Here is a 16,446-nt window from a genome sequence, read left to right as displayed (position 1 = left end):
AACAAAGTCAAGTTTACATTCAAATTTTATAAAAATTATGTAAATGGAACTTTCTTGTTAGACACTATGACATGAAAAACAAATTTTTTTGCAGAAGACTTGTTCAAAAAGAAAATAAATTTTCTGTGGAATAACAAACTATCGGGGAGCAAAGAAACTCGCCGGAAATTATGTAACATGACTCGTGTAGGAAGATGTCAGAAAACTTTTGCTCGTAATGCTCAAACCAGAAGGAGCAAGAATTCGGGAAAGGTTTTCGAACAATATCTGACTGAAAGCATAATTCAGAAACAAGTCTAAGTGGTGAACGACCAAACAAGTCACGATTTCCTCAGGAACCATAAAAAGCAGAAGATTCCCCGACAAAGATAAAGTAGACATGTGATCTAACCACTCCATTAATGGAAGATGAACTATTCAAGCACCCATAAAGACAAGCCACTAACTAGTGGTTGAAAGGAGCACCACTAACAAGATGTTGTCGACCACAACTGACAGAATAATTCACAAGATTTGAGGTCCGGATTTCAAATCCACCAAAACTTCTATAGATACCCACCAAAACTTCTATAGATACCAAGACAGATGAAAATCTCTTCATTTTTCTCTTAAAATAAACTTGTAATAGTTTTCTTTATTGACTGTGTGTTGTAATTCCGACTACTATAGGAAGCTAAACAAGTTCCTTCTCCTCTACAAGAGGTTACTATGTATTACTAAATTGTATGTTTGAATAAAAAGATCGATTCTTACTGCTCGTCTCTTGTATTATTTCAAATAGAACCACTTTAATATACACCACGAGGTAGGAAACGAAACAAGATTGTGCTAAGTGTTGTTGGAGACATCTACGTCAAGAACCATCTGTTGCGAGTATGTGGTTGGACTATAAGAGCATTCTATAAAACTCAATGGATACAACCGGATGATACTCCCGTCAAAGAGGTAAACTGCTTAATTTATTACACAGAAGCATGATGAGTCACTTAAAAAAAATCAATCATCTCGAACATGGTATATAGGACTGAAAACCTTATATAATTGTATGTCTTTAGGCTATATGTCTAGAACATGCTCAATAGATATAACAATATCACGTAACATAATTATGAAGATTGATTATATTTTTTAAAATTTTAAATAATTAGAGAGCTCAAACAAACATTTACGAATAAAAAATGAGGAGAAAATTATGTTTGAGGATGAAGAGTTGTTAATAATTTGCTCTTTTATCTTTTCTACAAGAACAGAAGATGATATATTGAAAAGATTCATCCAGTTGGGATCACAACGAGCACGAGGTCAACACAACATTCATCTCTCATACATCTTCACTGACCATGGAGAACTACATTTGGAGAGATTCTTCTCCACCAAAGCGTACGCCATCTCCGACTCTGCAACGATCTCCATGAATCCATTACTAGTAAAGTTCACCTCAGGCCTTCTATCCCGCTTATTTACCACCATAAAGAATGACGCATTCACCTTCGATTGTGAAAAACTAGGTGTTGATTTTATTGTGGATGAAGGTTGAGGATGGTAAAATTTTATAATTAAACTGAACTACAGATGACTGTGACAAAGGAAGTGTTAATTTTCGATAACATGCTTTTATTGTTCTCTCCTTTTCTTGTTTTTAAACACCCCCAACTATTCAAGTTTAGGTTTTGCAAAATGTAAAATTTGAGTAAGCTAAACACAAGAATTTTCAAGTTAACGACAAGGATGCCCATCATCTGTATTCCGTGCCAAAAAAAAGGAAAATCAAAAAACTTTTTCAACTGAACAAAATAGTACAATTTATTGTATTGCAGAATATAATGTATAGCTTACCGTTGTAATATCAACAAAGACAATTCAATCAGCAGAAGAAACCCACATGGATGATACATAACCAAATTATTAGGACATTCTTGTTAAAAAAACAAGTGATTAACACATTCAAATTCACTTGGACAAGCAACTTCTGGCGAATCATCAAGCTACATGTGTAGGAAACAAACCTGAAACAAAGATTCGTCCGTGAAGAAATCATCCCAGAGAGTAAACCATTTGCTTGGAAAGTTCTGTGCCCACAACGCGAACATATCTCTGCAGCTGGGCTTCTAGTAACTTCCTCTGAGTAGAATCAAATGCATGCCGTATGTTCTGCAGATAAAGATAAGACGTAAATTATGATACAGCACAAGCAAAGTGAATCTTCTTCCAGATTTTTCCTGTGAAAAGCGTATGAACATTGGAAAGTTTTTATCGGTTGGCACTTCATGTGATGGCGCATAAACGACTACATATGGTGAAGGGTAACAACTTTTTCAGGTGAATGATGGAGGAGACCTCTTCACGTAATTTATTTTTTTTCTCTCAACAACTTACATTTAGAAAAATTGCAATGAAGTGTTCCTCATTTGAGTGGAGGTGACTATACATCAGACGGTGAAGGGTGACAACTTTTTAGGTGAAGGAGGGAGGAGGCGACTTTTTCTGTAAGTTGATTTTTCTCTTGAAAACTTACATTTAGAAAGCATGCAAAAAAAATGTTTCTCATTTGAGTGGGGAGATGACTATCCTAGTTATCCCTCGACTGGACCTACTTTATCCCAATTAAGCACTAAGATCCTCCTGAATCCTTCCAACAAAATATTGCTTGACGCGTCATAGGAGATTTAACTTCTAGTCCGTCTAGTATTAACATACAAGAAGAAAAGTAAACTCATGCATGTGTTGCAAGATTTTATGTACCTCGTATCTCAGACGAGCTCCCCTCAATCCAATAACCAAATCACTGAGGTCTGCATTTTCCAATTCCGCTGAAGTTGCACCAATAGCTTCTGAGTCTGCTTCATCGTCAGAATCTTCTGAGTCCAATTCAGCCATTTCGTCCTCGTTCGCAAAAGCATCGCTTGAGGCGTCTTGGACAAAGTCCTTTTGTTGCTCTTCCGTGATATTATCAAAAACATCTGGCAGCGATGAATCTTCATTTTGTAAAGCAGAAAAATCAGACAACGGGACATATTTTCTTCTATCAAGTAACGGCTTCACAACATCATATGGAACCCACCTAACATCATATAGCTCATGTTAGAAATGATAACTAAAATAGAGACTAAGAAGCTAACATGGCCTGTTGCATAGGACTTCTATATATTCCTCAACGGGTTTTCAGTGATAATTCAAAGTTGTCAGTCTCCAACGCCAATATTAGCACTAAAATGTCCACACACATTCTCATTCCAGTAGTTGCCTGAATCTCCATCAATTGAAGAATTAGACATTTCTCCCGTACTCAATCACACAACTACTAGACCTTTGCTGCATAGGGTGAATTCATCACAACAACAATTGTAATCCTATAAAAACCCAGTCGGAACACTGTAAGAGAGATCATTTCCAGCTGGGTGTAGCAGTCAATCATGGACTCATGCATCTCACCACGCCCTACGAGTAATAAGGGGTATACTTAATAAAAAGGATGGCAATGCGGTGGTATCATTTACACCAATCCATTTTTGGACAAATTATACAAAAATACAGACACATATATACAGTATACACATAATATATGTATATTCAAACATAATATATGTATATTCAAACACATACATTTGTGTGTATGTACACAAAATTTCATAGAAATACAAGCATATATACCAAACTTATATAGGTATTTGTGTGTGTGCGCGCACACAAATGCATACATATTAGTTAATTATTATAGTTATATACAAATAAGTCCAAAAGATTTTACTAATAAACATACTAAATAAATAAATGCATATGAAATAAACAAATAACAGAAAAATATTTGAAATCCAGTTCAAAGTTTACTATCTCATATGCACATCTAAGAACAGATTTAAACCATACTAAAATGTGTAATACAAAAATAATATATTTTACGGTCCATGCCTACTGAACAGTTTTGATACTAGACTAACGTGTAATACAAAAATAATATATTTTACTGTCAGTGCCTACTGAACAATCTAGATGCTAGACTAATCATCGCTAAAGTTAACCAAGCTGACATCTGGAGTACAAATTCAAAGAGAATAATATACATAGCACATATCTAATAAGATTTACATCTGTTCTGAATGAAATCAAAACATTTGATGTAGCCATATTTGTTCTGCATAAATGTTATATTTTAATTATTGCACATTTAGGCAATACTTACTGGTATAGAAGAGGGCATAGAAGCTCAGATGGCCGATATGCAGCTTTGTATCTCATCTTGCTGCAGGAGTGAATGTAATACCCCAGATAATAATACTGGAGACTTGGACAATGCATTTGATTCTCATTAATCCACCTGATTTCTTCTAAAGCAGAGTACTTACCAAGTGACAGAAAGGCGAGGTCAGGGTCCCAAAATAAATATTTGCTCGACAAACAATTTGGGAGTATATCAATGACACCTACTGCAATTAGCTTCCCATCTAACACATACTGCTGATGGAAAGAACCGAAACCACATGGAGGTGCCGCACCATTGCTATTTAGTGAAACATGTACCAAGGGGGTATCAACCAAAAATCTCTTGTATGAGCTTTCAGTGACATGATCAAGGGTGTCATTATGCACTCTAAGCTGATATTTTTTATACAAGGAATATTCTTCATAATCAAAGCTAGACCTTTTCAACCGAATTTCAAACCTCAGTCTTTGACCCTGAGGTGCTCCACAGCATTTCTTTGAATGCCTGTTATTACCTTCGTCAGCTGTAGAAGGTTTTTTTGACATTGTACCCCTTCCTATTTCTTGGTTGAAACAAACTTGTCCTGTAGCGGAATAGAAATTGATATGTCCATTACAAGCTCTGATAGACAAACCAAAAGGTTCTGCCTGCTGCTTTAAATGGCTCACCAAAATTTCTGCAATCGTCTTGGGAGAGAGCTCAGATGAATCTCTCTTTACCCCCGAGCCATGTTCAGATGACTTCACAACCTCAACATCCTTCCTCGTCCGTCTTAAAGTAGCTGCAATCTGGAAGGCAATATTGCAGGAGAATATGAGATCTTCGAGCATGACTGCTTGCAACTTTCTTTTAGCAGGAGCAACTCTTTTGACAGATGCCTTTGGCAACTGGAAATCAGAGGAAAGCTCCCCATTCTCCATGCATAACTGTACCGCATGATCAATCTCACTTGATAAGGAATCTATAAACAGATGGGCCTTCTCCTTACCTTTAAAATCAACTTTCATTGAATCCGTTGCATCAAAACTTTTGGTCGAGATATGTAAACTACAGCAAGATCCCTCAGAAGCTTCTGTCTCACCAACTAACTCAACTGAATTTTTCACCTCTAGTTTGCCATCAAGAAACCTAAAAAATATGTCCAGTACTCAATAGTTGTTATTCTAAAAAATTCTCAGAAGTAATTTTATGATTCTAATATGTCCATTTACAATTTGTATAAAAACTTGAGAAGTTATGTTTTGATTAAAAAGTTAAAACTTACTTTAATCTTCCAATTAAATATCACGAAGGACTGAATTTTTGAAACCAAGTGTTTCTTGCTTCTTGCATCGTCCACTCAACTCAAGATATAGTGGCATCATTATCTTGATCAGCAATCGATGATACATATTCATTTCTTGAGTTGACCGCGCATAATCATTTGAATTGTGAATTTTTATTCGTGGTGATATTAATCATTAATTAATACCAAGTGCAAAATGTAAACCTCATATTGTGTACATGTAAACATCTGAATTTGCAGATAATAATGCAAACATGCATCACTCAGAACATGAACACTTTTTGGCTATTGTTGCTGGATTTAAAACTCGTCTACAGTACAGTTGAGAAAAATGCGCACCTTACAGACAATAATTTGTGTTAATATGAGTATACCTTTGCATTCTTTTTGATACTCGAATTTGTTCTTTGGAAGGAATAAAATCGCTGGCCTTAAGACGGATGGTATAAGAGGGGCAACATGTTTTCTCCATCTCCGGCTTGTACAAAAAACAGCCAGATCGTCTCCAGCCTCTGTCGAGGAGTGCTATAGAGAAGAAAACCATGAGAAAATTAAATGTGATGAAGATAAATTGAATATCAATCAAATAAATAATAAGACTAAAGTTTACATAACAAATAGAAATAAGCATTTGGGATCTGCCGCTGAGTAACTTGAATTCATCGATAAACTATGCTAGTGATCACAAAAGAAGAAGCGGAACATGCACGTTCAAGTAACAATAACAACTGGAATTCCTGTGTTATTGGCTTCTTTCCATGGTCCATAACAAAATTCAAGGGAATGGTGATTAAGCTGACTGAGCATGACATTGCCGAAGAAACCAAGCAAACAAATTTATAGAGAAAATGAGATCAATACTGTATAAGGTAAGATCTTAGCGAAATGCATGAAACAAATCCAAAGTATCAACCTTGATAGTCATCAACCGTTAGACTATGTGCCCAAAGTCCTGCGTAGCGAAGGATATAAATATAAGTGAGTGCAAAAACAAATAATGGAGTAACTCTATAATAATTAGCCAATTAGTAACATCATGATGCAGAACTTGAACCAATGAATAATCGAGATAAAGGTAAGCTTGTGGTCTGGTTGAATCAATTTGTTCCTTGATCAATCAAATTCCATTACTTTCTCAGCATCCTCGAATCATTTTACTCCAGAAACAGGTAAAAGGGCGTTGAATCAAAACCTAAATCATCAAACCGAATCTCAACCAAATTTATGTCTCCTCTCACATCTAAACAGATTTTATACTCACTCAATCGATACATAGTTGACCGGTGAAAAACAAATAACTGAGTCTAGATGAGCAAAATACACAAACTGACCGTGAGAAATACTGGTGCGTGCACCAGAATTACAGTATCCACAGGTGCTTTTACGGCGGCCCACATCCACCACGACGCTTTCACCTCTCCCACTATTTCCGCCACTGCCGCTAGTGCTACCTTCGCTTCTCAGTTTCTTCGCATCCGCCATCGCCGATCTCCTCCTCCGGTCCTTAGATTATACTGTGAATTCGACGACGGTTAGGTTGTACTTTTAAGTAGGGGTAGAAATAGAATTATATAATGCACACTGAAGTAGCACACATTCAATATTTATGATCATTAGGCCGGTGCTTTATCAACTTGTTCTACTGTTTCCCGGTAACACAAATTTTTAGTTAAATTGATTACAATGGTTTAGTTAAAAGAAAATTATTAACTTAAATTTCTAATCTATTTTTTTTATCACAAATGTTCGTTTTAGAAATAGTAAATATGTAGAAGAACATGTGAATATGATTATCTGACAAGTTAATATTTAAAATATTCAAACATGGATAGATAAGATATTAACATGAATCGGGTCGAATATTAAATGAGTTGGATAGATACATATCTTTCAAAATATCATCTTGACCCCTTGCAATCTATATACACGCATGTGTGTGTATGCTGTTTTTTCTTTTAAATAAAACATAATATTCATTATGAAAGATTAGAAAATTCGAAATAAATGATGACGAAGATATAACTCGATTTTCACTGACGAGTTATAGAATAAGTTGTTCTTGATAGTTGCGTGATTCGTTGATCTGATGAGCGAGAGTAGTTACGCTGCGAGAGATCTACATCCATCCACAATCAATCATAGTCTCGAAACATCAGAGTTAGGTTTCTTCCAAGCTTAATTGATATGAATCTGACCGGGCTTGACGTTCAAAGGAATGGGTTCGTGATGCATAGAAATGAGCTTGGGGGGTCCATAGGATCATTGTGCAAATGTTGAATGAAGTGGAAAACAGAAGCCTCCGCGCCCGAGCGGTCAAATCCTACCGCCAAACTTACTGTACAAGAAGTGAATTCTAGTACCATCGGTGCCCGAGCGATAACATGTCACCGCCCGAGCACGACCAGTCCAGAAGATCCCGCGCCCGAGCGGTAGAATCTCGCTCCCGAGCGCGCCCTGCTGCGAGAAAAATCTTTCTTTCCTAGTTTAGAATCCTAATTATTTTGGGAACTAGATTTGGTATCTTTTGAGTATGTAAACAGCATATACACGAAATTTTGCACACTTTGTGATCATTATCTTGAGTTTATTCAAAACTTTAGAGTTTTTTCTCTCAAACGTTCCAATACTTGCTTTGTTCTTCAAATCAAACTTATTAAGGATTTATTCTTGTGGCGTTTGTCAGTTGATCTCATACGGATTGTCAAGGACCAGTTCTTTGAAGGTTCGTCTGTTTCTCAATTGTTTCAATCGTGAATTTTTGTTTCTAAGTTTCATAACTTAGAGGTGAATATCACAAAACGATTTAGAAGATCGGGACAACATGGATCCTTATTCGCTATTGAATTGAGGGTGCGATTCCAATTAATCGTGTTTGGCTTTCTTACGTTCGAGGATTCATATCATTTCGTCTCAGAGCTTTGGATCATTGAATTCAAGTAAGTAGGAAACGTCTGTCCTTTTTATTGCTTTAAAAGTACTAGAATTTTTTTAAATACTCAATTTTCGGCCATATACATATCCAACATGAAAATATTTTCTCCCTTAAATAAAACATCAACCAACTAATATTTCAAAAATCAAGTGGAATAGTCATAAAAATAAAATCGTCGCATGTTTTACCAAACCTAAAAAACAATAAATTTGAAAATTATAGCTCATACTAAACCTCTCAAAAATATCTCAAAAGCATATATAAATAGTTTTAAAATTTTTAACGTAAGTCATGAATCATAAATCGTAAATACGGAAAACTAGAAGCACTGGTCATCGGGTTGTGTGCACCTTCAGTCCAGTCAACTGAGCATTGGCCTATCCTCTTTCGAATAGAAATACGATCGTCGGGGCTCCCTCTGGGGCCTTTTCCCATAAATGGGCTCCCTCTGGGGCCTTTTCCCCTCACGATATTCCCATTTTTACCTTTACCTTATATCCTCATATCCTCATATTCGTAATGATGGAAATACAATCATCGGGCTCCCACTGGAACCGTCGCCCTCACGAAATCTCCAACATTATCGAATTAGTCACAATTACTTCACTTCCTTCAACGTTATACATTCTCATCACTTTATAAAATCATGCATTTAATATCATTTTCCTTTTAAAAACAAGCATGCAACATTTCTTTTAACGTTATCGTTTCCTCATAAAAATCGATAAACATTTTAAAAGAAACCTTTTAACATATAAAATCCATAAATCCTTTAAATAAATATTTCAACATCATAAACCTTTAAAATATACATTTAAAGTCATAAACATTTTAACATATAAAATTCCATAAACATCCATAACCATTGAAATTAATCATATTAGCACATAAAACAGCATTCAGGGCACTGCCATGACTTTACTAATTTCTAGGTGTAAAAAAACCGTTTTACCCCTGCACGTGACATTTTACGTTTTGAATTTTTTCATGATTTTATTGACTCTAACATGTCCCAAATAATTATTCAAGCTTACCTGAATTTTCTCATAATTTTATTTGGCTTAAATCGACGATGAAACGTCTGCTTATTCGTTTTGCTTAAAAAGTACTAGAATTTTTTTTTAACCTCACTTAGCATCGGCCGAACCATAAAATATTTTTGACATCATTTTAAAAATAAACATCCAACTGCCATTTAAAAATCCAAAGGAAAATATTTTAAATCATAAAATCGTCAAACATTTTACCAACCTAAAAACATTATTTGAAAAGTATAGCCCATACTATAACCTCTCAAAAATCACTCATAAATAAATTTTCGTAAAAATATCTTTAACATCACGTAAAATCATAAATCATAACTAGTGTGAAAAACTAGCGTAGGTCCTCGGGTTATGTGCACCTTCAGTCCAGTCAGATCAACCATCAAGACCTCAAAAACATTAACATCAAGATCACCTGCATCAACTACACCTGGTGAGTCTAAAGACTCAACACGTCATATCCTTGATAACAAGTAATACGTAATACAGTTAACATATAACAGTGAAAAATACTTGTACTTAAAATATCGTTTTCATGAAGATGAATAAACTTTAAACAATAACATTTTCGTAAACATTTTCATGATGCATAAACTTTAAATAAAAACATTTTCATAATCATTTTCATGATGCATAAACTTTAAATAAAAATATTTTCATAATGATGCATGAACTTTAAACATAAACATTTTTATAAACTTAATCATATCATCCTCAACATATTCATATATATATTATCATCAACATATACGTATTCTTTTTTCCTTTCGTTGAATTCAGATCGTTAATTGTGACTTTCGTGTTCATCTACGTCTACGTCTACATGTTGGACGATGGATCCAACTACATGTAACCACAGTACTGGGCAGCGGGGACACCAGCAACACTCTCACCGGTCAACTGGGCCTTGGCCTTACCTATTATCATATCATCGTATACATCTACATGTCCGTATCCAAGGAAACACGATCGTCGGGCTCCCACTGGGACCATAACCCTCACGAAATTTCCAACATATCATCGTATTAGTCACAATTACTTCACTTCCTTCAACGTTTCATATTCTCATCACTTTATAAAATTTAAACATGCATATAACGTTTTTCTTTTAAACCAAGCATGCAACATGTCTTTTAAATGTCTTCCTTAATTCATAAAAATCCCATGGACATTTAAAAAAATAATAATTTAATCATGAACATTTCATAAACATTTAAGATGACATTTTACCCTCAAAACATGTAAAATAACATTTTTACATATTAAATCATAAACATATAGAATTCCTTAAACATTTAAAATATCATTTTAACATAAAAAAAAATTCCTTAAACATCCATAACTATAGAAAATAATCATATTAGCACATAAAACAGCATTCAGGGCACTGCCATGACGTTTACTAATTTCTAGGTGTAAAATGACCGTTTTACCCCTGGACGTATAATTTCCCGTTTTTGACTTTTTCTTAAGTTCTTTGACTCTAACATGTCCCAAATAATTATTTAAGCTACATAAATTTTCTCATATTTTTATTTTGCCTAAATCGAGGACTTTTGATTTAATATTTAAATAAGACTTATTAACACGTTTTAATCTCGAATTAAACCAAATCTTAATATAAAATTCTCAAATTAAAAACTTAGACTTATAGTAATTATTTAAGCTTAAACCTAATTTTTCATAATTTTATTAAGCTTAAATCTAGGTGTTTCCCTATTCGTTTTTAAACTTAGACGTACTTCCCAGTTTTGACTCGTATGGACTCGAAACTTAACCAAACTTGAACCAAAGCTTAATAACACCTAAATAACCCATATACAACCAAATTCCAGCCCATTAAGTCCCTTGGATATGCCTAGAAAGCTACTGAATTTTTCTGCACAAGAGTCCTAGTCCTAATATGATTCGAACCTAGGCTAGCTTCGCCTCCAGCCCTTAACCACCATGTACAGCCTCTACCCATCCCTCCTATGCAGCCCAATTAAGTCTAGTGGACCCTCCCTAACCGCATCTAGCAGCCGTGACCCTCAAAGACTCCTAGTCGAAGAGTCCTTTCCCTTAAGGAGTCTATTTTCGTTTTTATTCCTTCCCTATTTTTTTCAGCCTTTAAACATACACCTAGGGACCCTTAAACATGTGGAAAAACATCCCTTCAAGTACCCCTACCATGGCAGCCCCTTTGTGCATCATTATGAAGAGTTTTAAAAAAGAAAAACTCTTGTTTTGTGCATGTATAACCATAAAAACGAAAATATAAAAGTTGTATCATGTTTTTCATGCAATCATGTATCAAACACATAATATGGTGTGAAAGATGAGTAAAAGGAGAATATGGCGTGCCTTTGCGTTATTAACGCACGATTATACGTTGACGATTGAAGAACGACGACACGAAGACGATGACTTGATTTTTCCTTGCAAAATTTTGATCCTCCTTGAAGAATATGATGTGTGTGCCGTGAGTTTAAGGTGCAAAGGATTCCTTGAATTTGTTGGGGTGAGGGAGGCGTGGGTGTTTGTGGGGTTATGGGGGCGATTAACATATTTTATAGTTAATAATTCTTTAATTAAGCTTAGGCCCATTAAGCATACAAATTAGGCCCATTAATGCTTAATTAGAATATAATTAAAATATTAAAATAGTTTTGTTTAAATAATTTTGTGAATTTATTAGCCGGGTTGTCAAAACGTTCGTATTTTTGTTGAAAAACCAACACCGATAAAATTTACGTCCCGGCGTATAAAATCACCTCAAAATCCCATATTTTTTTTTAAAATAAGAAAAAGCATCACTCATATTTTAAATAATTAAAAAACAACTATTTAATATAAACATTTTCTATTTTCAGCCCTCGGTCTCCGTTCCTCAATCGCAACTCGAATAACCTTTAAAAATACATTTTTAATGCAACAATGTAGAAAAGTATATTTTAAACATGTTAATATGCACTACATAATTAATTAATGCAATTAAAATATATAATTAGAATACAAAAGAGTTTAATAATTTGTGCATATGGTTCACGTGGACCTTTAAATTTTCTGGGCGTTACAGACGACTTTAAAATTAATATTTAAATAAGATATATTAACGCGTTTTAATCTTGAATTAAACAAAACATTAATATAAAATTCTTAAATTAAAAACTTAGCCTTTTAATAATTATTTGAGCTTAAATATAATTTTTCATAATTTTATAAAGCTTAAAACTAGGCATTTCAATTAATTCGTTAATTAACGTTTCAAACGACGATAAAATCCCGGATAAATACAAAACTTTTTATTTTGATCCCAAACTTTAAACATAATATTTTTAGTATTTATTCTACTCTTTCAAGTCATGAGCCACACTCGTGGACCCATGGATTCAATTTTAGCTTTATTATTTTCGTTTTTGACACTTTATCGAACACACCGAGCCATCTCCTAATTTAATCGAGCCACGCCCGAGCCACCATGAGCCAAACCATATCCAACCAACCTAGAGACCCTACTGACCAAGCCCGAGCCCTTGACCAGCCCTTTAAATCCCGAAACAGCCTACTGCCCGAGACCCTTTGTACGTGTGTGTGAGTTCTAGGTGTAATAGGACTCTTCTCCTTCTAGGAACCTTACCACCCCCTACGCATCTACCAGCACTGACCCTCACTGAGCCTAGACCACACTCAGACCCAGCCCAGACCAGCCTGAACCCTGAGCCAGCGCACAAAGCCGCAGCATGCCCCCTGCCCTTAACGTACAGCTGCATGCGCGAGTTGCACATCCAGTGTACTCCGCGTTTTTGCTGCCAGGGCCCCAACCATCGAGCCACCCCTTGAACCAGCCCCTCAAGCACTCTCCTAGGACTCTAACCACTTGACCTAACCCAGCCCAGAGCCCCCAGGCCGAGCCCTCTCTTCCCTGCACAAACTGCCAACCTGCGCTCCCCTTGCTGTAAATCTCGGGTGGGAGTCCTAGCCTGTTAGGACTCCTCCCCAGCCCCTGGTCTCGAGCTAGGACTCTTACCTTGACCCCTCATGAACCCTAGCCAAGCCTTGGTCCCAACCGAACCCAATTCCAGTAGCAAGACCTTTACAACCGAGCCCAACTCCTCCATAACATAAGATGGTGCCAGCTTGTTTTCTATCATGAATTCAGCGTTTTGTGTGTGTTATTAGGACCCTAAAACTTGTGAAAAACATCTTTGATCGATACCCTAGTCATGGCAGCCCCTTAACACATATTAAACAAGTTTTTTGGATGAAAACACAAACTTTAAAAATCACTTATGATGCAAATCCGAAAACAATACATGATCCAACTTTTTTTCATGCAAAACACAATTAAATAAATACTATGGTGTAGAACCCGTAAATCAGTCTACGTATAAGCTATGCATAATTCTAGTATTTTAAATTAAAATGATTTGATTTCATGAATATTTAAATGCTTTTCCTTAAGTTGATTATTTTATGAAGTAGTTTGATTTTTATCATTTCAGTTAATTCAGTGAGGCCGGACTGGAGTTGGAGTTTTGAGATAGAATTTAAGATTCGTTAAATATTTTCAGACTTTATTTTAGCTAGCAAGTAAGTTAATTTAAGTTAATAAGGAGGTTTGAGGATTTAATTTAAGTTACTTGAGGTGATTAAGAAATAAGCTCATTTAAGTTACTTAATTAAGAGATTAGTTCACTACATTATTTAAAGGATAGGTGAGGCTTTTGAGAGTTATAAATTTACTAATTAAACAACATTTCCCCTCCATTTATAAGTTAGATTTCGGCCACCCCTTGGAGATGCATCATTTCTTTGCCAACTCACCCTTTGACCCATTCTTTGTTAAGTTTAGCATGCAAAGTTTTTTTTTAATTATTGTTCAACCTTAATTAATTAATATTAGAGCATATCCTAACCTAGTCTAGATGAGAATATCGGTCACCTCATTCCCCCCAAGAAGACTTGATCAAACAATTTCAAAATTTAAATGAGAGGTAGACTTAGTCTTGCCCTTTGAATTCCTTTATTAGTGGATCTTCCCCTCACTCTCCTAACCATCATTTTCCACCCCTCCATCACTGAAATTCAGAGAGTTTTAGAGGCAAAAATCGTGAGCCACTCAGCCATTAACAAGAGAAAATAATCGAGTGAAGAAGCAAGAAAAGAAAACGCTCCATCTCCTCCGCGCCGGATCGTCGCGTTCTTTCGTTTTCTTTCAAAACGAAACCAGGCAAGCATATATTCTTCCTTGACTCTTCAATCAAGTCCTATTATCATTTATTTTCATTACATGATCATGTTTTGATAAGCAAAAAAAAACCGAAATACATCAGAAATTTTCAGAAAACACACATACAGATTTCGACTTTCATGATGCAGTTTCACGGTTTGCTTTGTTTTGTGGATTTCAGGTATTGGCTCGATTCTAGGCTCCTAAGGCGACATCTAGACATGTAATAGGATGCATTAGGACCATGTTGGTCCATTCATTTAACCCCATGCACGCTGGAAAACACGAGAATGACAGCAACTCCACCTCTTGTCCAATTAAGCTTTTCGAAATTTTTGTTTTGCTGTCATACAGGGAATGAATCTGATCATGGCTGCCACAAGGCCTATAGCTATGGTTAGATCACTTCCCTAGCATGTCTAAGACGTGACTAAGTTGCCCTTTTGGTGGCTCGGTCCATGGTTCATCGGTTTTTAAATCAAATGCAAGAACAGCCCCCTCCCCTTTCGGCCCCCTTCGGTTTTGACAGCATGTATGAGTTCGGCGTTGGTTGGGTTGGTATGGATCTTGGTTGGCCTATGGCCCTTAGCCACGGTTCATACCATGCCCCTAGATGTCTAGATCATGCCATGGTCAATCAATGGCCATTGGAACGAGTCAAGACAGCAAGCAAAGCAAAGCACCCCTCATGCGCGCAAAGGTGCTCTCGGGTGTAACTTTTCTGATGTTGCTGGAATAATTCGAATTGTGGCTGGCCTAGGGACCTTAGCCATGGTTCAAATAATTCCTTGCGATGTTGGTAAGAGTCTCTGGTCAGTGGTTCACGCCTCAATGGCCGGTAGTCTCGAAAACAACACAAGATACGCGATGGTACAGCTGCTGGAAATTTACAGCAAGTTGCAGTGTTGGTTCGGAGGCTCGTTTGAGTTCTTGTTTGGTTTTTAGCCTATGGCCTTGGACTGGACAGTGCCTCATCGAGTTAGGAAGGTCGTGTTTTTGACCGTTCGTGATTCGGATCATTTTTGAGGTCGTACGAGAATTTACGGTGCGATGTGCCAAATTGACTCTCGAAAGAGCGTTTCTTGTTTTGGCCTCCATTCCATCTAGATTTCGACCCTCATCATCTTAGGAGTATTAGTTCATAATTTTAAGCGTATTTTAATCATGACTATAAGTCGGTTCACTGTTGGTTCGGGTTGGTTCGGAGTCATGATTAAATACGAAGTCGTTAGACGTAATTGTCGCATTTTCAAACTTAATTGCATAGTTTGGTCAAGTATAAGCTATTGCATATTTTTCATGGCATATTTAGATTGCAGCGAGCCTGGGAACGATCCAATCCAGTTGGTAAAATATACAAGATATTTTCATTATGCCATTTAATTATATTACGTGAATGAAAATAGAAAATACTTATTTTTGATATTTATGCGATATTGCTTGTGGTCAATTCACTATTATGGGAGCATTATTTTATACGGTCGCCAGTGACCGATCAGTTCAGTTTGGTACCACCCGGTCGCCAGTGATCGGTCAGCTCAGTTCAGTTTGATACTCCCCGGTAGCCAGTTACCGATCAGTTCAGTTCAGTGCAGGGGCCACAGGCGTAGACCATAATCTCAACAGAAAATTTTTATCATTTATTTCAGTACAGGGCTCCAAGGAGCAAACATTTTCACTATGATTTTCAGTTCAGTTATGCACGTATTATAATTGCTCAGTACAAGTTATTTTAAGTATGCCTCATGACATGATATTTTATCCATGCAAATT

The 16,446-nt window shown here is 36.1% G+C and overlaps 1 protein-coding gene across 2 annotated transcripts; it reads right to left on the bottom strand.

Moving 5' to 3' along the window:
- Window positions 1–1,785: 1,785 nt before the first annotated feature.
- On the bottom strand, window positions 1,786–7,083 carry LOC142549178 (arginyl-tRNA--protein transferase 1-like). Of its 2 annotated transcripts, XM_075658002.1 has the most exons (6): window positions 6,818–7,082; window positions 6,400–6,438; window positions 5,861–6,011; window positions 4,181–5,329; window positions 2,743–3,061; window positions 1,786–2,151 (listed from the first exon to the last, which is right to left on the bottom strand). In XM_075658002.1, exons 1-6 carry the CDS (start codon window positions 6,966–6,968, stop codon window positions 2,035–2,037), a joined length of 1,926 nt encoding a protein of 641 aa, XP_075514117.1. In that variant the 5' UTR covers window positions 6,969–7,082; the 3' UTR covers window positions 1,786–2,034. The 2 variants fall into 2 exon arrangements, with proteins under 2 accessions (XP_075514117.1, XP_075514119.1); XM_075658004.1 differs by lacking the exon at window positions 6,400–6,438 and having other exon boundaries at window positions 6,818–7,083.
- Window positions 7,084–16,446: the final 9,363 nt, after the last annotated feature.

This window comes from Primulina tabacum, chromosome 6 (genome assembly GCF_025594145.1).
Source record: "Primulina tabacum isolate GXHZ01 chromosome 6, ASM2559414v2, whole genome shotgun sequence".
NCBI classification, from domain to species: domain Eukaryota; kingdom Viridiplantae; phylum Streptophyta; class Magnoliopsida; order Lamiales; family Gesneriaceae; genus Primulina; species Primulina tabacum.
Note: the sequence above shows the minus strand (reverse complement) of the source record. Positions and strands in the feature narration are given on the sequence as shown.

Bases quoted from the DNA above. Each gene is read 5' to 3' on its own strand.
- LOC142549178 (XM_075658002.1), bottom strand. From the start codon at position 6,968: ATGGCGGATGCGAAGAAACTGAGAAGCGAAGGTAGCACTAGCGGCAGT. The intron at 6,439-6,817 runs GTCAGTTTGTGT...TTCGCTACGCAG, and splicing joins ACGCACCAGTATTTCTCACG to GACTTTGGGCACATAGTCTA. The intron at 6,012-6,399 runs GTTGATACTTTG...TCTTCTCTATAG, and splicing joins AACGGTTGATGACTATCAAG to CACTCCTCGACAGAGGCTGG.